Source organism: Dunckerocampus dactyliophorus, chromosome 13, assembly GCF_027744805.1.
Source record: "Dunckerocampus dactyliophorus isolate RoL2022-P2 chromosome 13, RoL_Ddac_1.1, whole genome shotgun sequence".
Lineage (NCBI taxonomy): Eukaryota > Metazoa > Chordata > Actinopteri > Syngnathiformes > Syngnathidae > Dunckerocampus > Dunckerocampus dactyliophorus.
Genome location: NC_072831.1, coordinates 19145822 through 19169396, shown reverse-complemented (window position 1 = coordinate 19169396; position 23575 = coordinate 19145822). Strand labels below are relative to the sequence as shown.

The following is a 23575-nucleotide window of genomic DNA, read 5'->3' as shown; positions in this document are numbered from 1 at the left end:
ATTGTTTTCTGTCACTCCGATTGGCAGGTTTCGTTCTGATATGTATATATAACTGTCATCATTTGGTTAACACACTATGAGTATATTTTGAAGTATTTTATTCATCCGTTAATATTTAGCAGCGTGTCTGATACTGAAAATGGCCAGGCATTAGCGACATCATCGGGCAGTTGTACAGAACTTTGACCTACAGTCTACGAATGTACTTCGCACCGCACCATCATTTTGAAAACACTAAAGGTAGTGAATATGATTTTTCATTGACTCAACTAACATAATATGGCTTATACTATGAGTCTAATTAAACGTGTACTCTCTGTGTGCATTATCTACACACTATTGCTAACGTTTCCAAACTTGAAGAACGTTGTACCACGTTGATTTTGCTTGATATCATTTTGTATCATATTTGTACGTGTATTGTATGCATAGTATGAATATAAGGTCCGCTCTGACGAAACTCGCATCATGCACCGTATCAGTAACATGTCATTACTTAATCAAGACTCAACTCGTTGATACATAAGTAAAGTTAAAATCACAGTTAAAATCACTGCATTACATAACTGAGTTATCTTATTTTAAATATGTCACTCCAAGTATTGTGTAAAACAAGGAATATTTGGGAAGCGTTATTCCCTGCTAAATGACTTCCTGTTGTTTTGGTATCACTAAACACGCTACAGCATTTAGAGAAGATGGTTGTCTTGGTCAAATGAGTTTGTTTAATTGTAAAATTGCAAAAGCGTGGCATACAAACTGTATTTGCAGTGTGCTTGTTAATGCATTTGTATCAGACCTGTGTGGCTTCTCGAAAATTAATACCTAGGTACATGTGTACACGGTGTTTCTCACGTACGCCTACTAACTGCTTTCCTAACATATGGTAAATATTATTCCATGATGGCAAGGTAATTTAATTATAATAATGAATAACTATATGCTCTTGGTTATGCCTTCGGGAAAACGGTCTTTTCTCTTCCAATGCATTACACACCTGAGCCAACCCCACACATGCACAATGACATCCACAGCGCTGCATACTTATGTACATAAAAGGAGAGGTTTTAGAGTCACAGTGTTGTGCCACTGTAGTTTGAGGGTCCGGTGCCTTGCTCATGGGCTTATCCACAGAGCTTATTGGGCCATACAGTAGCAACCATTCCCAAATTTGATATTTTTGTTCACAGCAGGTATTAATGCTGTGACCTTTGAATTAACACCATACAGTACATGAATCAGCCGCTCGAGTAGTGTAGTGGAGCATGCTGCTCCCTTGCGTACAGCCGGTGCTTGCTACATTTCCCACCAATGCCCAACAACTGGATTTCTCCAGTGCTTGTACTAAGTCTAGATAAATGAGAGGGGAACTGCTAAGTCTTCAGATGAAGGGGATATAGTCATCCCTCATTTATCATGATTAATTGGACCCAGACCCGACCATTATAAGTGAATTTCGGCAAACTAGGATTCCTTATTTATAAATTGAATATTTTTGTAGTAACAGCATAGAAAGTGTGTTTACGACCCTCTAAATACGGTTTTAAACCTTATTAGAGCCCTCTAGATGTGAAATAACACCCCTATAGTCACCTTTACACTCGTATTACCCAATATAGTAGACTCAACAAGAGTAAATAAGCCATTTAAGACATAAAGAACACTTGTGCTTGTGTGTTACTATAAATGTGTTCCCTAGGGGACCTGAAAGAGGGGCAGGTTGGAAGTGATGTCGGGGGTTCAGACTTGAGTTTTAGCTCAACGGCCACAAAAATAGCCCGTGGTTTTATTAGGGATTATTGTGCCTGTTGTGAGATCATTTAAACCTGCAATAAAAGCCTGTTGTTCCGGCGATCAACTCTGATCTGTGTGTGTCTCACCGAACAGTAGAGTAACACTACTGACATGTAGTGACAAGTGTAGAGTACTTTATTTCATAAACGTTTTTTTAATGTGTTTTTTAAATGTGGTAAATTTTAGTTTATTTAGCCAATTTTATGCTTGAAAATGTTTAATTTAGAAAAAAAAGTAACATTTGCTTAACTAAGTATATTTTTAACAATAGGCTGTAGGGGTGTCACAAGATCTCGCAAGATTTAAAAAAATGACAAGATTTCTTGTTCAGAAAACCTGTCTAATGGGTTCTATGCCTGGGACGATAATAAATGAATGAATTAATCACACAATGAATGAAAATGAACTCGATAAGTTTGCCATGTGCCTACGTGTCTGTTTTCGTGACGTGAGCGAGGGATGACTGTACTATTATTATTTCTAAAAATGGGTGTTTTGTTTCATTTAATTCATTTCTTTGGCAGATATACAGTTTGGCCAGCAGTTGAGTGAAACCTTACGATGAAACGTACATGAAGCTGTAGCTCCTGGTCAGCCTTGACACATCAGTATATTGCAAAACACATCCGAGCGTCTGAGTCTTCTAACTATGCACCGCATGCCTGCAGAGAAAAGACAATATGTTGTGAAATATAGAAAGAGAGAGAAGTGAAGCATCTACAGCCAGCGGCCAGGCTTTCCAAGTCCTCCACTGCCGAGGAGGAGATTTGAAGAGATTAACACGCTAGCATTAGCTCTGATACAAGCCGAGGATTGAATTAATTAAAGACTTTGCTTGGCTGGGGTGTATAGTCTAGCGTTGAAACCCCCCTTCCACGCCCACACCAGCAAGACTATTGGATCCCATCCAACTCAGCCAATGATGAACACTCTATTTTTACCTTCTTCCTTGTTTCACCCAAACTCATGCTAATGTAGGAGCTAAACAATAGCAAGTGCTTTAGCTTCAAAGGGTGTTGAGATGTAGGTTTGCATATTTTACCTGAAATCCCCCCAGAAGTCCAGTGATTTTCGTTATTACCTTAGAGGCTGCTTGTATAGACATTCAAAAATCAACATGATATTCGGAATGAATACCTTTGAAGTTCACAAATGGAACCTTTGATTTGCATGAAAGAGTTTTAGCCACATTAACACAAGTGTGTCTTATCAGATCATGACGGAAGACGCTTTTGATGTGATAGTCGTTGGCTCCTGTATGACTGATTTGGTGAGGTAAGTCAATTCAACACACATGCTATTATTTTACTACTATATTCGTATTATACTATAGTGCAGGGGTCACCAACGTTTTTCCTTGTGAAAGCTACTGTTACAAAATGAAAATGGCCATGAGCTACTCATTTTTGTAACATTTATTTTCAGAGCTTATTTTAAACCCAAACAAAGCGAATATGCTAGTTTTACCAGAACATTAACAAAATGCTGGTGTCCACAACTCACATTTTGTATTTCACAATGCATTTATTTCTACTGTTCTTTCATTATTAACTGAAAAGCTGAATGAAAAGCAGGCTTGCGCCTTGCACCTCATGTGGTCGTGGGGGGCTACCTGGTGCCCGCGGGCACCACGTCAGTGACCCCTGCTATAGTGGAACCTTGGTTTTTGTCATCAATCTGTTCCAAAAGGTCAGCCGAAAACCAGAATGTACAAAAACCAAATTAATTTTTCCAATAAGAAATCATGTAAATCCAATTAATCAGTTCCAGACACTCAGAAAAATGATAAATGGTCACTGGTCAAGCTCACTATCTGCTTTGTGTCTCTGTTAAGCTGTTCCCCCTGCAACCTGTGGTAACTAGGAACCTTTCCATTAAAATCCCAAATGTAACAAACAATACCTTCATATTTGCTACGAGTTCTTTCTTGAATTCAACAGTGTTTCCCACCTTCTTTATCAAACTTCTGGCACTTGCAACTTTTTTTGCTGCTGTATTTATTTTTTAAAAAGCTCAAATTTGTCTAACGACATTCGCGGTACATTTGAACGCATCATCAGCCATCGGCGCACTGTGCTTTGTAGAGGAAGAAAGGAGACAGACACGAGTTGTTCATCGTTTTTTGTGCATTCTACGAGCAATTAAACCACCCACACACAAATAATAAAGATGATTAAAGGAATCTCAAGTACCATGATTACAAAAAATAATCAAGGATTTTTTTTTCTGCTTCGAGTAATCGTAACACGCTTAAATCACCAACGCGCTTACGTCACCCATGCAGAACAAGCGGCTGTTTAGTTGAAGGAGAAGGAAGATTAAAGAAGCGGGAGAAAACGACAAGGCGACAAAAGAGAAGGAAAACAACAACAAACAGACAGAAAATGTGGGAGCATTTCAGGCTAAACAGCTAGTTTAACAGTGTGACGTGTTTCCATTAGAACGAGGCTTACATACCACAATTGTGCCTCTTCGATGTTGAAATTTAAATTTACCGTAGCGCAAATCAATGAGATGAACGTTAATGTAACGTTAGCCGTGTGGAGGGCTAGCTTTCTCTAAATTATGACTACTGTGGAATGTGTGGCTCGTTTATTACAATGGTGCCATCATACAGGTTTTATTTCATCTGCAAAAAGACAACAGATACCGTATGTTGGTTGACTGGCAGTGATTGACACTGACAGATCTATGCAGAGACTGCAAGATACAAGATGAGTGAGCAGCGCTTAGCTAGCCTTGAAATTAGGCATGAAAGCCCCTATTATTATTCTAAGATTCATAAAATAGATCTAGTATGAAAAAAATATGTGGATTTACTTACTGCCACCATGGCACGCTTTTCCACTGTTGAACTTCTTCTATTGTGTTTTCACTCGCGGATCCCGGTCTGAGTTGAGGAAGGATAATCGGGACAGCTGATGGTAGAAGCACCCTCTGGTAATGCACATTCGGTACTAAACTTTCCTTTATCTGAGGCACAACAAGTGTCGAAACAACTGTCCTCGAAATGTGCCAAACATAATAGCAAATGAACTGACATGGTGAATGGCGTCTTTTGGAAATGTGAACAGGCTTACTCCATCTGCTCCAGTGTTCGAGCAAAAGCTTGCCATACAACAAGCCGGCATAATATAAAAAAATAGATAACAACAACGGAAAACCAACAAAATATGCACCACAACAATATGAAAACACAGTTTTACATGGGTAGTTCTGAGAGGGTTTGTTCTGGAAGTGACACCGCTAGCTACATCCTCTCCAGTCTTCCACGGGATTGTTTTTCAGTGGGAAAAAAATGTAAAAGATTCAAGAGTTTTATTGTCATACGCACAGTAAAACTGGTAGTTATACTACGCAATGAAATTCTTATTCTCTTCATTCTCCCCCACCCAACAAAAGGGTAAATATGTCAACACTCGAGCACACATCTAACACAGGAAGTGTGCCTTTCAATGTTATTGTGCATGATAGGTGCAAGTGCCACAAGTCTCTGCTTTTCTTATTGATCATGGCTGCAAAATAAGTGCCATCCTTTTTTATAAAGAACGTGAGAAACACTATTGAATTCAAGAAATAACTCAGCAAAATACAAAGACATGTGGCTTGCTCCTCCCCTTGTTCGTCCCTCACCGCTGCCTCTTTGTTAACAAGTCTTCAATCAAGGTAAAAGTGTGTCAAATGTTCATTTATCCCGTTTATTTCATAATGTGGGTGCCTTTACATGCATTTCACATTGTTTTCTGCAAGTAAAACAATAATTGTTGTGTGTCAAAAGTGTTTTGTGTTAACATGTTTGGGTGTCTGGAATGGATTAACTGGGTTCATGTTTCGTATGGGAAAAACTGTTTTTGTATTTTTCAGTTTTAAATGGATGCTTTGGAAAAGATTAAACATGAAAACTGAGGTTCCACTGTAATAGCTCTGGTGTTTGACAAATAAAGCCGGGTTGGAGATCTACAGATTAAAGGTAATTATTATGTCTTACTTTAAAATGTCATTGTTGCATCATCCTTCTTGGTGGTGTGTTTGAGCCAAACATTCCTTTCCCACAAGTTGTTCGTCACTGGCCAGTCACAGTTAAAAACAGTTTGTCACCCTCATTTACCATAAACTTTGGAAGGAGTGACACAATCAGCAGTTAATATGATGAAAGGTCATCTTTAGGGGCTCCAGCCAATAAAATATATTTTTTTCTCTGTATCTTCCATAAATATTCTGTTTTTGTTCAACCCTAGGAAAAAATATATATGTATAATTAAAATATATAATTTATATGATAATATATATAATTAATATATTAAAAACGTATATTAAAAGTGAGTTTGTTTTCGGTCAGCCAGAACCCCGCCTTTTTAAAAACATGTTTTCTACTACATTAGTACATTTTCCTCATTAGCAATTTAACAAGTGATCATTCTGCTTTGAAGGACGGGAATTGTCAGAGGAAATATAAAAAGCTAACGGGAAATGCATGTTGGGAAAGTGGATGTGTGTGTGGCAAGGCTTTATAGATGGAGGTCAGACTGTGGATAGGAGAGGCTAGTCGGAATATTTTGCAGCCCATCAAAGTGATGCATGGCTTTGAAGTGGAAAATCCAGTTGTCTTGAAAAGTCAGTGGTTGTGTGCTGGTGCAAATGACTGACACACACCAAATGCCTTCACATACATCCCACACACGCACACTTGTGCCTCACAAGTGCAGAAGGTTTTGTCATAAAAAATAAAAAAAAAGTTGCGTTTTATGACCTCTCTGCTGTGTACTTAGAGGAGGAGCAGCAGAGCCAGGAAGGATTCTTTACTCATTGTCAAAGCCATACAGCGCCCCCTACTGCCAGAGATCACTGGGTGGGGACACCTTTCACCTGTTATCATAGAAACCTCAATTCTTGAGAATATTCCAAGCAACATCATTGTATCTAATAAAGCACATTAAACACATGTCCCCAATGTTAGAATTAAATAGCGGTGACAGTCCTTTAACTACAACTTCCTGGTATTTTTAGAAAAGTCGTCTCACATTCATGCCATTATGACCTCTGCAAGATGGAATGTGTGTTATAAAACTTTTGTATCATCATTAATACGAATGGCATTCATCAATATATCTTTTGCAGTAGATTGTTAATACCGAACCATGTCACTGAATGTCGGTTGAGTCATCATTTCATCAATGTAGAGTCATACGTTTAGTCGATGCAATTTTTTGCTCATTCTATCAAGTTTAGATGAGCAAATAATTTGAACAGACAGTCTTTTGGACTCATTTGCGGGGAAATTGAACTTTTCCTGCGATTCTAATGTGCAAAATTCACATGAAGTGTAAATTCATCTAACATTAATACAATTGCAATTTGATAGAGTACTTTTGGGTTTATTTTAGCCATGCTTAATCCAACGCTTGAATTGTATAATCTAATTAATGGTGGTTGAAGCCTTTACTTTCCCTGTATTTTCAGGTTAGAAAATTGATAAAAAATGGGGGGGGAAAAGTACTAGAGTACTTTACTCTCTTTTTACCATGCATTTACCACTGTTGACTCCAAGCATCTAATGGATTACTTTTAAGGAGTCAGAATAGATAGATCCACACTCAAAGCTAGTATTTGTGTGCTTTGCCTGTGTGGGATAAAATGTTTAGCGGTTGCACTTTAGGGCCTTCAAAAATCTGGAGAGGGCCAACTGCAGATTCATCAAGCTTCCAATTCACTGATCTAAACTGATTCTTTGCTCTTCATACACACAATAATGTGACATTTGTCTTGTATCGTAGCTTCAAATGTAGTTTAAAGCTACGATACATGTTTCTTACCAATTAGCACACCAGTGAACAGACTAGATGTTTCATATCATTTGTCTCAATTTGATATTAACCTGAAATTAATCTTTCAAATTGTAAACTTGCTTATGAGCAGGTATATTTCATCAAAAATAGGTGGAAATCCGACAAGTCACATGATAACGTTCCCCACAAACATCCAGCATTTATTTGCAAAGCTCGGGCAGTTATCAGTACACTAAATGTCATGTAATAGTTCTTGTTTGAGGGCAAAACTTCTTGGTGTGCTTTTGTCTAAGTCAAAAAATATTTCCAGTCTTTCTCAGGTGAATAAATGTATTGGAATTGATGTGAAACGGATGTGGGGTAGGATTAAATAAGCTTTGCGTCTTCCTACTCCTTTTGGACACGTGGAACTGTGAATTGTACTATGTGATGTATTCCATTAGAATTTGTATGCATGTTCAAATAAAATTAAAACATTACCATGACCAACATTGATTTATTTGCAGTAATCTGTGACTGTATCTTGTTACAACTCCATGCAGTAAGTAGCAGTCTGTAAATCGGCTTCTCGCGCACCTCATAAGCACCAGCACTGCCAGAGAATAAGAACACATAGCAGGAACGATCAGTGATCCAATCCAAGATCCAATGAAGTAGATCCAATGAAGCTCTCAAAAAACAACAAACAACAACGCTAGTGACTTTTTCTGGTCGGATTGGACACTTTTGGAGACTCTAACATGAGAGCTTGAATCGCTCAACGAGCAGCGGGTGCTGCTATGAACCCCTTTCCCATCTAAAGGCACTCATAGGTGGCCCTGTCTTGTTTGTGACCTTACAACAAAGTTTTAACATATTTATTTTACTTTTTAGGTTTTTCGAACATTACAGTAACATTACTCACACCTAGTGACTAGTGTAGAATACTACATCAACGTCATTTGAATGTGTCTTTTGAATGCCTTATAGTTGTACTTTTGTTCATTTAGTCATTTTTATTCTTGAAAATGCTTAATTTAGGAAAAACATATATAACATTAGCTTAAATATGCATATGGTTTGACTAATAATAAGCATTATTCAACCATGAATGATCATTATTTAACTGTGATAGACTGAAGCCGCAAAATTTGAACCGCCAAGTGGCGAGGGGTGACTGTACTGTATTTTATTAGCTGGGGTCTCAGAATGGTGAAGAACAGGAACAGAATACGTTGTATGTGTGTGAAGAAATGTTTACCCTTTGCTCCATTTCCCTCTTACCACATAGTAGCCTTGCTGACCTCACATCCTGCTCTAACTTTTGGCAGTTTAGTGTTTTCACATAGCAATGCAAAAGCAAGCCTTTATAGCAACCTCTAGTGTTCTCACAGTCCCAGTTACTGGAAACACTGGGATTGAGTGAATTTACTGTAATAGCGCACCTGTCTCACACAAACATTTAAAAAGGTTCAACAACAAAGTGAAAAACAAGTTAATGACGACGGTTTTACCAACCGCAGGTCCTTTTGCTCTTTTGACTGCACTGGCCAATGGCCAAACCACAACGTCTTGACACACAGCACGATGCGGTTGTTGTCTCTTGTCCATATTACTCACCTTCCATTTGCTCTGGGATGGGGGTGGGGGGGGGGGGGGGGGGGGGGGGGGGTAGACGGCTCCTCCTGAGGGCACCCACCTGTGGCAAAATCAACATTTGAGCAGAGGGACTGTACATAAACCAACTGTGATGAGTCAACTACAGTATTACTTATGCTGCCAGTGTTAAGTTTGACATCCACCCACCTTGTAGTTGTTGCATCATTTGGCAAATTTGGACACACTTGCATGGGTAGAGCTCACCGAATGTTTGGGTAAAATACTGCTTGTCAGCAAAACAAAGTAAAAACAAGATAAGGTGGTACTAATGCATGAAGTCTTGTACATTTAAATTTATTTAGTATTATTTTCACTGTCAGCCAGGCACCAAGGCTACCGAAGGAAGGCGAAACCATCCACGGGCACAATTTCTTCACTGGCTTTGGAGGAAAAGGGGCCAACCAATGCATACAAGCTGCAAGACTCGGGGCTAAAACCGCAATGGTTGCCAAGGTATGTAGAGTAGTGTGCAAAAGTCTTAGGTCACCACTGGATTTGCCGCTGCGGTCATGTTGAGAAGAGTAAAACAGTAAGTCAAATGCTGTTGACAGGATTATGACAAAAATACATAAATGGTGGTGCCCTAAATTCTGTCACTATGGCATCAGTGGAACAGTCCAACACCCAGAATCATAATGGTACCACCCCTGTGTTCGTCATCTTCCATGAACAAGGAAGTAGCCAGCTGAGAAGCAGATGAACATAAACAAAGATGGGACTTTTTATTCACTTTTATGAACAGTTCGGCCTTGGCGGAGATCTACGTTGGACGGAGTAACTTTCTACATATATATATGACATTTCGGCATTGCTAAAAGAACAAATCTGTTCTAAAAGTTGTGCACAGTACTAGAACTATTATTCAATACTATAGCTGTATACACCGCAACTATTCTGTGCACGTATTTGACTTGATCCTCGTGCATATTGTACACATCGTTACCAAACTATTACGTACTTCCATAGTGCAATATTTATACTGCAGCACCAACTTTTTAGCAACTACCAAAACTTCATTTTGCCGCATAAACTCTCCATGTCTCATTTTCTCTTGATCAATACCATACTGCATGCATACACCACCCACTCTTGCACGTCTTCAAACAAGCCTATTCCCATACGACGCAACCCCAAGTCTCCGATCAGTAAGCACAGAGTGCCCTTTCAACCCAAGCACTAAAGCACCGGAGCCCCACCTCTGTCAGAACAAAGAGGCCCGATCGATAACAACCCAGTGCAGGAGGAGCTCTCCGGGCATGGGGAGAACCCAAAAATAGACATCCTGGCTTGTCAAAAACATCCAAGACAGAAGGCCATTCTTCAAAGAGAACGGGGCCAAGCAGCCAATACCAGCCCAACCCACCATCACAGACAGCTACAAGTACCCGTATTTTGGCATGTTTTTTGGAAAGCGTGGGTTCGAAGTAGGTGCCTCAGGCCAAGGTGGGGACCCCTTCCACAACCCAAAGTAGCAACAGATGTGGACAGAAGAAAAGAAATGAAGCGAGGTGGGCATGAAGAGGCGTAAAGGCGGGGTAATCGTGTCTTCAAGGCTTGGCGCAGCTGGTCGTGTGTTTGCGCGTGTGTGCTTTTGTTGACTTTTGTGTATTCGTTTTTGCTCATTTTCGGCGGCGGCACCATGCCAGTAAGCTGGCAGGGCACACGAAAATCCAACCCAACTGAGGTTTTAAGTGTACACTTTTCAAACGTTGCCGCTAACCAAGTCTGACCCTGCTTGACATCCTCCTTGTTGTAATCGTTTTGTCTTCTATCTATTCTAGGTTGGTAAAGACTTCTTTGGAGACAATTATATTCAGAATTTCAAGGACAATGGCGTGCACACAGGTAAGACACAGGGTTTTCTGACCATCAAATGCTAAATTTGGATTTCCAAGATAACATGAGAAGGCATACTTTTTAGTTTAGATTTAGATTATTATTCTTTTTACACTGAAGTGCACTCACTTGGTGCACTGAAGCAGGCCTTACACCCTGACATATGTATTACTCTGCAATTTTTGGGAAATTTTTTGACCGTGGCCAGCACGTACAGGAAGTAGGGTATCAGAGGGGTTGCAAGTGTGTCATACTTATGGAGCAAGTTACTCGTGACACCCACGTGCTTGCCGCTCGCCCTCCATCGGTAGCTTTTCGATCGTGAGTGTACGTGTGTGGGTATCATACGAGGCTCGTGCAGCCCACTCACTTTGATTCCAAGATGGGCGGACTGGCTTCCTACAGCACGTATGGCTATTGTGACTGGGAGAACCAGGGTGTACAGCGGAAGAGTCGCCCGCCATGGTAAGGTGCATTAATTTTGGATACGATATGTGAGCAGCCACTGTGCATCCACGGAGGTTGGGAAAACCAGAGTGTACAGCTGGAGGAGTCCGCTTAAAAGTTTTAATATTTTCTAAATATATACTGTATATATATATACATGATTTCAAATGAAAATACTTTTCATAGCTTATGTTCATTGATATGCAGTCATAATATCAGTAATAATGATCTGATCCTCTGCTGATTGTTTTTCTTCCTTACAGATCCCCAGTCCATAATTTGTAACCAGTCCATATTTTTTAATGGTAGTTTCTTATTAAAAAGGAGAGACAGAATTTCAGCAAAATGTTTGATTGGATCCCCAACCAACCATGTAACACAAACTCCTTCATGTCCTGGCCCAAGCAAGAAGCTTGGTGGGAAAGAGACCACTGTTGGCTCGACAATTCAAAAATAAAAGAAGTACAAGATGAACGGCAGTGGCCGTTGTTCTGGAGTTGCATGCAAGATCTCAGCTCACGGGTAAATGAAAAAGTGAGTGATCAGCCCAGAATTACACAATGGGAGCCTGTTAATGATCTCAAGAGAGCAAGAACCACAGTCACCAAGGAAAACAAAATGAAAAGGCAACAAAGGAGTGGCTCAAGAAGAAGCACATTAAGATCCTGGAGTGGCCTAACACGTCTCCGGACCTTAACACCATAGAAACTCTGTAGCGGGAGCGCAAACTTTGATTTGCCAAGAAACAGCTTCGAAACCTGTCTGAGTGTCTGTAAAGAGGAGTGGACCAAAATCCCTCCTGCAGTGTGTACAACCCTACTTTGCTTCATGGGCAATACCCTGATATGTGGGGTCTGGCTGGTAGCGGATCAAATGCCTATTTCAATCAATCAAATACAAATTGATTTGTAACCTTTATTGTTTTTTTTATTTTGTTGATATTGTGTCTCTTTCTGCTAAAAAAATTAACCTGCCATAAACAAAGACTTCATGTCTTTGTAAGAGGGTAAATTTACAAAATCAGCAGGGGATCAAAAATTCTTTCCCCCACTGTAAATACCAAAATCCATGTGATTGTGTTTCAGTGTCTAACTTTAATAATCCACCAGTGTTTTTGGTACCTGGGCCTTCAGGAGGGATTCATTTGCCGCTCAGCCAAATGCAAGGGATTTAAATGAGCCGGCTCAACGATAAAGGGTTCAGACAACTTCAAAACTCTACACTACAATATCATATGGCACAGTTCAGAATCAATATTTAATAACATGACAAACGCATACAGCTTTGATCGAAAGTACATACTCACCAGAACAGTTTTGCACTGATCAACCATTCAGAGGACAGAAAAATGTTGATGTCACTGTGGGCCAGCTACTGGCCCTGTGAGGAGAATCTGAAATCTGATTCTGGTTAAAGAAATAGCCCCATTCCTAAAAGCGTTTCAGTGAAATGGGCCAGCACTCCTGATTCTGAAGGCCCTGGACAGATTAGCTTGACATGGCAACACATAGAAGCTGAAATCTGATTGGATAAAAAAATCTTAACATAAGCATATGCTACTGGTAGCAGTGCACCCAAGAGTCACACTACGTAATTAAGATAATAAAAACTATTGGTCATAAATTAATACAATTTCATGGGAGAAATATTAGAATTTAAGTTGCAAACATAAGTCAGTGCCAGCAGAGAAGGCCTCACTGGCCCTAACTGCACACCACTGTAGTCCACCCTTGTAGTTTTTGATTTATAGACTGAGTTTCTGTGACTATCGAAAGCTTCAAGAACATAGGGGGAAAAAACATGTCATCTTCCGTTCCTTTCGCAGACTTTGTTGGACAGACCACTGATGCAGCCACAGGAGTTGCCTCCATTATCGTCAACAATGCAGGTACAAGCGTTTGAATCCAGTCTACACCCCCCAATTGGAAACCTACAAGCATTTTATCATTGAGATTGTACTATGCATGTGTCTTGAAGTAAACTGAATTTGGAGGCTCTCAGTCATTTTCACAATCTCTGTGGTTGTCCACCAACAGGTGAGAATGCCATTGTGATCGTGGCTGGTACCAATATGCTGCTTAGCAGGAAGGAGCTGCAGGAGGCTCGTCCAGCCATCAGTTGTGCAAAAGTACTTGTTTGCCAACTTGAGATCTCCCCCCAAACATCTTTGCAGGCGTTGCGCATGGCTCAAGAGAACAAAGGTCAGTGGAGGTATAGCCTCTTTTACACAGGGAAAAAAATTGCCGCATTAGGGCCATACCATTAGATCCCACATTTATTCACCTTTACCTTTTCCCAGAACCCACTGAAGCAGGATATTGGCCTAATCAGTGTTTATGCTGTTTCATTTGTTGCACAAGAGTGAGTAATACCAACCTCTGTTAATAAAAAGACCAACAAAATTCCTTTACTTTGACTGTACATTACATATTGTTATTCATTTAGCTATTAATCATAAAGCCAAGTGCTAAGTGTGAGGTTATGAGACTGGTGCCTGGGTAAAAAACTAAGAAAAAAGAAAAACACATTTATAGTCTTGCGTCACAAATGCCATCTTTTGTCCAGCGAATAGAAATACGGGCAAGCTAAAAAGGAAATAAATGTAGTGAAAGATACTGCCAGTATTTCTATACATCCTGTTGATGAATGTCAAGAGATTTAGACATTAGACATGGTTTTAGTGGTTTTTGATTCCGTTCCCCATTTACACCTCGACTTATGCCAATCTGTTTTACACAGTGTTGTTTTTGGCAGCCATTTTAGTCTTTTGCATGAAAATGCTTATTAGTTATAGTCACATTTTAGTTATTTCTATATGTGATAGTTGTGGTCCAGCTTTAGTCAACAAAAAAACAAAAAGGTTGTAGTCTAGTTTTAGTAAAAAATAATAATAATAAAGAAGTAAACAAAACAAAAGTAAGTTTTGACCCTGTACTTTGGCTGAATCCCAATTCCACCCTTTCCCTTATCTTAGCCCTTACCCCTAGGTTTGGCACGTTCGCGAGCATCAAGTGGTGTCCCAATTCTCCTTAAATCAAGGGGAAAGGGATAAGTGCTACGGGGTGTGCAGCCCTAGAAACCAAGTGTGGTGGGGGACCAGACTTGAAATGAAGGGGTAGGAGTTGTTTACTTGGATACAAATACAACACAATGGAGGGGTAGGAGTAGTTTACTTGGATACAAATACAACACTCCAGCTGAAAGAACGGCAGAGCAGTCATCAAAATGAAAAAAAGGGGTGTCAACAAATTCATTTTGTCACCATCATTGTTGATGAAAACACTGCTGGTTTTATGTCAGTGTGACCGCCGAGTGGACAAATGAGCATTTAAATGTGCTTTCATGTGTCTCCTCATCATCAGTGTTTATTTCGAACATGCATACAAGTTTCATAAGAATATAACAGTTCCAAACAGTAATAGAAGTTTCACAATTCAGCATGTCCGAAACGGAGTAGGCAGAAGCAAAGCTGGACATTGGGCCCCTGAGCAAAACCTCAGGACGAAGCAAAAGGACACCGCCACCTCCACAGGTGACCCAACCCGACCCCCCCAACATCCAAATGTACACGTCAAAACGCCCAATGCCCCGGCACCCTTCTTCTCCCCACATCAGCCATTCACCTCGACATGTACACTAGCATACGTCAGTCTCATCAGGCTTCTTGTTGTCATCAGTAAAATAAGGCTCACATTTCCTGCTTCCTCCGTGTCGTGGTGACCAGGTTACAGAATTTGTCATCTTTAATAGGGTCCTATTATTAGAAGCCCTCGGCGTCATTAAGACGTCTGGGGAGCCTCTCTCATCAGGCTGTGCTACTGGTAATCAATAGTTGCACGCTGCCAGAACGAAAGCGTTGCAGCCATAACTGTGTTGCAGATGGAACGCCCAGATGGCCTCGCTGAATGCCACCCTCCCCCTCCTTTACCATACCACAAGATTAGACCGACCATGTGGCAGGAGACAGACGAGGAGAGCGAAGGGGATAGGCAAAGATGCCACCTCAACGTTGTGACACCACGGCATTGTGTAACTGGAAATCTCGGGAGGGAATGGGTGTTAATGGGTTTGGCAGAGAGGATGGTGGGATGAGCACTGCTCAAATTACACGAGCTGCCATCAAGCCAACATACTGTAGGTTCCAGTTTTCAAAGGCCTATGAATAAGACTTTATTTTAGCAATAACTCAGCTTTATAACCAATAACAGTATTAATAAGACGATGGTTAATTAGAAAGACATCAGGTTTCTTCCTCTGTTACCGTATCTGAATAAGAGCAAACCTGAATTTCTCACCAGCACATGCAACTAGAGGCACTTAAAACCCTTTCGCATGCAATGATGACTCATCAGTGTGTGTGTGTGTGTGTGTGTCTGTATACTGTATATATGTGTGTGTGTGATAGCTGTTTCCTATTCCCCTCTGGCTTTGTTTTCCATTCACTGTTTTTCTTAAATGAGCAACAAGTAGCTGCTTCTTTGTTTTAATCTGTAAGCCTTTCTTGGCATTATTTGCCACATATCCAGCACTTCCGTCCAGTCTTTGACCCATGTGGAGAACACAGTCAAGACACACACGTGCACAACTTCCTACCAGACATGACTCAATTTGTGGACATCTATAATTGCAACATCTGCGCCAGCGTCTGTTTACATGCTAGAGTTTGTTTCTGTGGTTTCACTGACACCTGAGACTGACACGCCACCTTAAGCAACATCATTTATGGAGATTGTGTGGATTAAGAAGTTTCACAAAAGAGTTTTCAAGCGTTTCAAGAGTTTTCAATCAAGAGTTTTCAGGAGTTTTATTGTCATATGCACAGTAAAACAGGTAGTTCTGCTATGCAATGAAATTCTTGTTCTGTTCATTCTCCCAAAAAAAAAGAAAGAAAGAAAAACACAAGAAAATGAATAAGAACAGAAGAAACATTAATACCAATAAATTAAGCAACAACAACAGAAGAGACATTAGCTTTCCAAAATGGGGACTTGGAACAGCCTTCAAAGCACCTTTCATGTTGCTGTAGACTTGGTACAGGATGCTATTTGCCCTCGTGGGAAAGCCTACATGCCGGTAACATTCGGGGAGAACAGTCCCGAGACTCTGTGTCCAGAAAACGCTGAAGTCCGATCTCCCCGGCAAGCGGCAAATGTCCCCAACCGGACCGCCGAGGAAAGTCCCACTTGTCTGCATTTTGATTGGCTTCCATCTATAGCAGTCTCTTACTGTAGTTGCTGATTGCATGTATACTTGATGAGCACCAGGCCAGCCCATTTATTTGCAATCAGCACTGGAAATATCACGCTTGACGCAAACACTGTGATCACGGCACAGATGGCAGATACGGGAACAGACAGTGGAAAATAACATTTTTACATCCTCCTTGTTTCAGTCCATGACTTCAAGCAAATACCAGAACTATTCACAATAGCCAATACAACAACCTAAATACTATTACTTATTACTTATTACTTACTATTAACTATTATTTAGCTTATGGACATTTTCACAACGAGTGAAGTTGACATGATGAACTGAGTTTCTGCAATGAGATTTCAGCTGTGATTAACAAAATGTTCAAGCTTCGCTGCCCCAGTTTTGCAATTTGTTGGTATAATACAGGAGTGTTGAAAGTGCTGCCTTTTTTATTGGCCCACGGCACATTCCAAAAATATAATTTAACAAAAACTTTTTTTTTTTTAACTATCAGCAAGTAGTAGAGAAAAAAGTTGTAATCAAACAAGAAAGAAATCATAATTTTACAAGAATAACGTAAAAATAATGTCACTTTAGTAGCATGAAGTCAAAATATATAAAAAAAAATCTGTTATTTTAAAGCTGTAATATTATGAGAACCAAACAAAACAAAATAAAATTGGTATTTTTGGAAAATGAGATTGTGGAAAAAGTTATAATATTATGGGTGTAAAGTCAAAATATAATGGGAATATAGACATAATGTTACAAGAAGAACACTTACAAGAAGAAAGTTGAACTAGTTGGAAAATTAAAAAAAAACACACAAAAAAAAAAAAAATATATATATATATATATATATATATATATATATATATATATATAGTCGTATTCTAATGAAAAAAAAGTCGCAATTTTACGAGAATAGTGTTGTAATACTTTGAGGAAAAATAATGTCATTTTAGTAGCATAGCGTTTCTTTATATTAAAGAAAAAATAAGTTGTTATGAGACACAAAGAAAACCAAATAAAGTTGTCATTTTTGAAACATTTGGTTGGAGAAAAAGGTATAATATTATGGGAATAATGTCAAAATATTATCATAATAAAGTCATAATATTATGAAAAGAAAATTATTTTTGAAAACAGCAATAATGGGAGAAAACCAGCGAAGACTGAAGTTTATATTATACTGATATGCTTTTTCACCTATATCACAAAGCTAAGATGCATTTTTTTAATACTGTATATATAACTTCTTAGCATATTTACATGGATAGGTTGACAAAATGTCAATATTGCCTGTGCATCCTTTCAGTTTGTGGCCCTTGGTGGAAAACGTTTGGACACCCGTGGTATAATATGTACCTTGCAATTAACACCAGGAATGTGTGCAGTATTTTAAACAGGTAGAGCTTAATAGTTGCTCAGTTTCTTTTATCAGTGGCTAAACTCTGACATAATGTGTTTTCATTTTGTCACCTATCAATTAGCTCCAATAGACGAGTTTCAAACAAGCAAAATAGTCCAGGTCATCGTACGACATTACAGTTTGGAACGTCAAACCCTGATCTGGCTTAACTTCCTGCCACAAGGTGTGTAGGCGGGATGGTGATAGCTGCATCAGCTACGTACTAGTGTGCCATCATATACCACAGTGACAGTGTTATCCGTCAATGAATTCAATGGTACTGTGCTGTGTGCTGACATAAAAGCGCTTCATTGCCTCTCTATGAAGAAGGACAGTTGCTGGAAGTACATGTGTAGGGATGCATACTGTTTCCTGGAAAGCATCAATGTCTTTGTTTATATATTATATATCTGTTGTGGTTGTATTGTCTGAAAAATTCCATCATAAACTACAAAAGTAAGAATATTCTAGACCAGGGGTCCTCGATTACATTTGTCCAAGGGCCAGAATTTTCTTGGCAGACACTGTGGGGCAGATGGCATTGTTAAAAATAACACTAATAATTTTAAGAAAGGATTTCTATGGTGATTAAGGGTGGAACAATACAGGAAATTCACATTTATGTTCAATTTGATACTTTAGTGTCACGTTGGTATTGTTGGTATTGAAATGATCAAGGGCTGCACGGTGGCCGTGCGGTTAGCATGTTGGCCACACAGTCAGGAGATCGGGAAGATCTGGGTTCGAATCTCTGTTGAGCGTGCGTGGGTTGTCTGCGGGAACTCTGGTTTCCTCCCGCATTCCAAAAACATGCATGTTAGGTGAATTGGAGACTTTAAATTGTCCATAGGTGTGAATGGTTGTTTGTCTATATGTGCCCTGCCATTGGCTGGCGACCAGTCCAGAGTGTACCCCGCCTCTCGCCCAAAGTCAGCTGGGATAGGCTCCAGCATACCCCCAGCCCTAATGAGGATAAGTGGCATAGACGATAAATGGATGAAATTATCAACATTAGTTTCAACTCAAAAGTACAGTTCTTAAATGAAATGTATCTAGTGCAGCTACAGTATACCTGCCTCGTTTTCTGCAGTGCATACTTAGAAGTTTGTATAAATTGTATAAAACAAAAACAGCACCTTGTAAAATAATAAATAAATAATTGACACTTCAATGCAACATGGCAGTAAAGATAATTACACATAATTCATCGTTAGTTCTGTTGTTGAAGCGTCATTATTTCCACAGTCCATGTACACATCTAGTTTGCTATTAAAAATTACAACTATAAAATAAAGGAAAACAATGCGAAGTCACGGCAACACACAAAAAAAGTAAGCCATAAGAGGTTTCTGCAATTCATCATAAAATAAAAGCATCAAGTGTAGAAAAAACACATTTCCATACTGGAGTTCAAGGGTGCACACGTCGCAACTGACTTTTTTTATGGTATTGCATGGCACTAGCTGCTACAAATACAATGACAACTTTTAATGCATGTCATTGCAAACTACTGAGTTATTTTATCTGGAATTTGGATTAAAAAAAATGAAAAATGCTATTTTGCATGCCTCTTGAGACACCGTCTGCAGTCAGCCACAACAGCAGTCGCCAATTGTTTTCTCCTGTGGGGACTTCATTTATTCCACGGAGGAGCAACAACGAATCAAGACGGGACTTTGACCTTAGCTGACTGATGCTATGTGACGTTTGTGACTTGAGTTACAGTATCATTCGATTCATAGTGATATCAAACAGTTTGATACAGATACATGTACTGTTGCACCCCCAATATATATTGTATTTTTTGCGTTTTTAGTGTCAGTTTTGGCAGGCTTATATTACGTGTACCACAACAAGGCACTAAAGCCCAGAACTCCAACTGAAAATGGAGAGAGAGCTTCTGATACATAATGAGACATGGTCTTGGCTCATGAACTAACAATGTGAGTGTGTGTGTTGAAATGGCAGACATTATTTCCACTTTTACCCAACATCTACCTCAAAGCGCCAGGTGGCCAAAGCCCAGCACAAACCCACGCAGCTGCTCTCTTATGTGCCCACGCAAACACACACACACACACACACACACACACACACAAACTGGGTACACACTTTTACAGAACTGACTTTGATATCACCCTTCTTGAATATACATATCACTAATACACATGCACACACACTTGCATGAAGCTTTATTTTGTATACAGCGGTATCAGAATTAATCGCTTCGTCAAGCTGGGCTTATCCTCACACGTACACAGTCTTCTTGGTATTAGATGCATTACTGCTCAGTGCTCATGAATTTGCATCAAACAGTGATGTTCAGCATGTACAGCGGATTACTCCTGAAAAACTCCTCTGTGCTGCGCTCTTAAACATATACACACATAGAAAAGGTCACAACACATCTCATCACCCACACATTGACACACATTTATAGGGTTAAATACCTTGCTTTCAGTCTATACACACACATCCACACAATGCCCTGGAAATGCAAGGGTTACAGCAACAGGCTGTGAGGCTCTTTCCACCAGCCAATTTCCAGTATTTTCTCTTTTTTTCTGAAGTAAATGCTAATTTAATCATTTAAAAGGTACCTTTTTAGAGAAGCTTATCCACTTGAGCTTTGCCAGCAAGCAGAATCCCCAGCAGTAGCTTATAATTCTTTGTTCCACTGAAATCTTTAATTAGGTAGGTAGTTTTAGACCTTGATAATAGGGCTCGGAAAAGGAAGCTATGGAGCTAATAGGAATCAATATGAACAGCAAGCTGAGATACATATTTCCTTTTCAAAACAAATGAAAATTGAAACAATTCTGGAGTCTAACTCTCGACATCGTGAAACATTTATTAACTGTACAGGGAGTTTTTAAAGTAACATTTTAATAGGGAAAAACCTGGAAGCCAGAAGCAGCTGGGCAGTGATTTGTTAACTACTGCCGACCCACCAACTGGAGGATGTTGTGGTTAAGGGTTGAAACATTCAGTGAAAGTTGGTACCACCTGATGACATCTTCCAGTGACTAAAAGCTACGCTTACCAAAACGAAATCACCTGAGCATGGAGTTGTCTCGCAACTTCATTTCTGGTTTACCTGTTTCACTCGGGAAACACTGGGTGAGAACCAGTAGACACCTGACCTCCGGGAAAGACTGGCTCCAGCAAACCACGTCAGCAACACTGCGTAACACTTGCATGTAGTTACATCCATGGCACGAAGGATCAAAACAAGCGATAGGCTCAGTTTCCGAAGTGGAGGTGAAGGATGAGACATTCATACAGCCAGATTGGTCAGGACAGCAAAACATGACTACGAAATATTGAAGAAATGCTAATGTGGCAAATTGGGCAGAAACACCAGAGGTATCGCAGATCAGGTCCACCAGAGTCACCTCAGCACCAGTGACCCGTTCAAGAAAACTCCTTTCCAGTTCCGTTTATTCATTTGGCGAGGAATAAGGATGTACTCACAGCAGGCCATTCATACCATGCGTGAGTCCCTCTCCCTCTATCACGTTAATTAAATTACATGCCTTTATTACGCACACTGATTTATTTGCAGGTGGTTTGAGTCAGTATTTTGTCTCAATCGTGTCGGTTATCATTAAGAATTTGCAAGTAGCGACCACACTACAGTGAAACTATGACTTGGCTACGTTGTGCGTGTGCATGTGTGTGTTCATGCAATCGTGCCGTGCCTTGGCCCTCCGATTACTATCATGACAGAGGAGAGGAAGACAGCCAATGCGGTGGAAAAAAAAAAAAAAGAGAAATAGACTCACCACAAAGAGCGATGACCAGACAAGAAATCAACCAAACTAGCAAACTAAATACACACAAACTCATCAGACAGCAAGGCACACTACTAGCCTGCACTACTTTTATTCAGGATTAAATCCAGATATGTTGTACGGCGAAGCTGGTTAGGATACGTCACCAACTTATGCAATGGAGCTAACCTGCTCGGAAGCAGCCTATGTTTGGGGATACAAGATCAGAGCCACGTAAAACACCACCAACTGACCAATGAGAGATCAGAGCCCATAAAAACCCAGTCTACTGACCAGTCAGTTGTCTCTAAAACAAAAAAATTGACATCATTGTTCATTGACAGTCCTATGGCAATCAGTGCTGATAGTAAGCAAGGTTTTGCAGAGGTCAGGCAAAACCCTTTAGATTTGTTATCTATGCCAGCTCCTGGAGTCGTATGTTTACTATGAGACACAGTCGGTCTCATACGGTGAGCTTACAGTGCCCATAAAAAGGACAGACAACACTTTCCATTTTCAAGTATTTTGTTTTATTTCACATATCCTTAATGTGTTTTGTTGTTCCTGTAAATATGGGTGAGGCACGAAGTAGTGACATGAACTGAGTTTACAGAACTAGAAAACAAAATTAACAGAGACAAAACACAACTCAACAAAAAACAAGTACAAGCTGAAAAAGTCTAAAGTCCAAGATGACAACCATGATAGACAATTACCCGTGGATGCAGTTTGATGATGACCTAGACAGCATCCTGGGAGATCTAGTCCACAGAAAAATTATTGTTCACAACAACTGTTATTAAGTTAGTTTTTTAGAATAAGTGTCACAGCGAAACCCACAAAAAGACAATGAAAAGGCAAACCACCCAACACGCCTTGAGTTCATCCTTTGATGTCCAATGTGTGCTGACATCTGGTATGACTTCATGCATGATGGATGTTCGAACTCTTGATTTGAGACTCAAACGCCGTATTATTAAAAAAAAAATTATCACATTTTGAATTGTGCATCCTCAGAAGTGCTGGACTTTAGAAAGTCCAACATATGGTACAATGTTTTTTCTCTACCCTCTTGACAAGCTGGTGTCTTTTCGGATGTCTGTAGTCCACCGTCCCTGCAGTTAGCCATAACTGTAATGACTGTAGATACTGTATATAATATAGAAAGATAATATTGTCAGTAACGCTGTCTGACTTTCTTGTTGCAGTTAAGACAATATTCAACCCAGCGCCAGCTATCCCTGACTTGGATCCTGAGTTCTACCGAGCCTCTGATGTGTTTTGCTGCAATGAGTCTGAGGTAATGAATCACACAAACACACAAAATCATATTGTCAGCTCAATACTGAGCATTTTTATTGTGATTATATGATTGACAGTAAACTGCTAAACAGACCAAAACTCGTGGCAGTTTAATGGACGCAGCTTTTACATTTGTAGGTGCTACTATACATTACAGTTGCTGGGTTCTTAACCAAATAATGATAGAACACTGCCAATTATAGTAAGATGAAAACATCTCCTGAAGTTATGGGAGCACACACCTTCCAACATTGATTGTAACCATATCTTCTGAATCATGACCCCTGCCGGCACATCAGTAGTCCCACTGTGTTCTTTAGACATACTGTACATGCACATTTTCTAGTTTGAAGATGGCAATAGATATCTCCACCCTTTTACAGTCAAAGCAC

The 23575-nt window shown here is 39.8% G+C and overlaps 1 protein-coding gene across 7 annotated transcripts in view; it reads left to right on the top strand.

The window, feature by feature from the left end:
- Positions 1 to 20: 20 nt before the first annotated feature.
- Positions 21 to 23575, top strand: part of rbks (ribokinase) — a 40031-nt gene continuing 16476 nt past the window's right edge. For 2 of the 7 annotated variants that reach the window (XM_054796269.1, XM_054796268.1), the window contains exons 1-7: positions 21 to 240; positions 3008 to 3069; positions 9539 to 9671; positions 11000 to 11063; positions 13327 to 13389; positions 13538 to 13702; positions 23090 to 23181. In XM_054796269.1, coding sequence (XP_054652244.1) covers positions 3011 to 3069; positions 9539 to 9671; positions 11000 to 11063; positions 13327 to 13389; positions 13538 to 13702; positions 23090 to 23181 — 576 coding nt within the window. In that variant the 5' untranslated portion in view covers positions 21 to 240; positions 3008 to 3010. Of the gene's footprint in view, positions 241 to 3007; positions 3070 to 3628; positions 3650 to 5658; positions 5765 to 9538; positions 9672 to 10999; positions 11064 to 13326; positions 13390 to 13537; positions 13703 to 23089; positions 23182 to 23575 lie in introns of those variants that run through there. The other 5 variants (XM_054796271.1, XM_054796270.1, XM_054796272.1 and 2 more) reach the window with 5 other exon arrangements.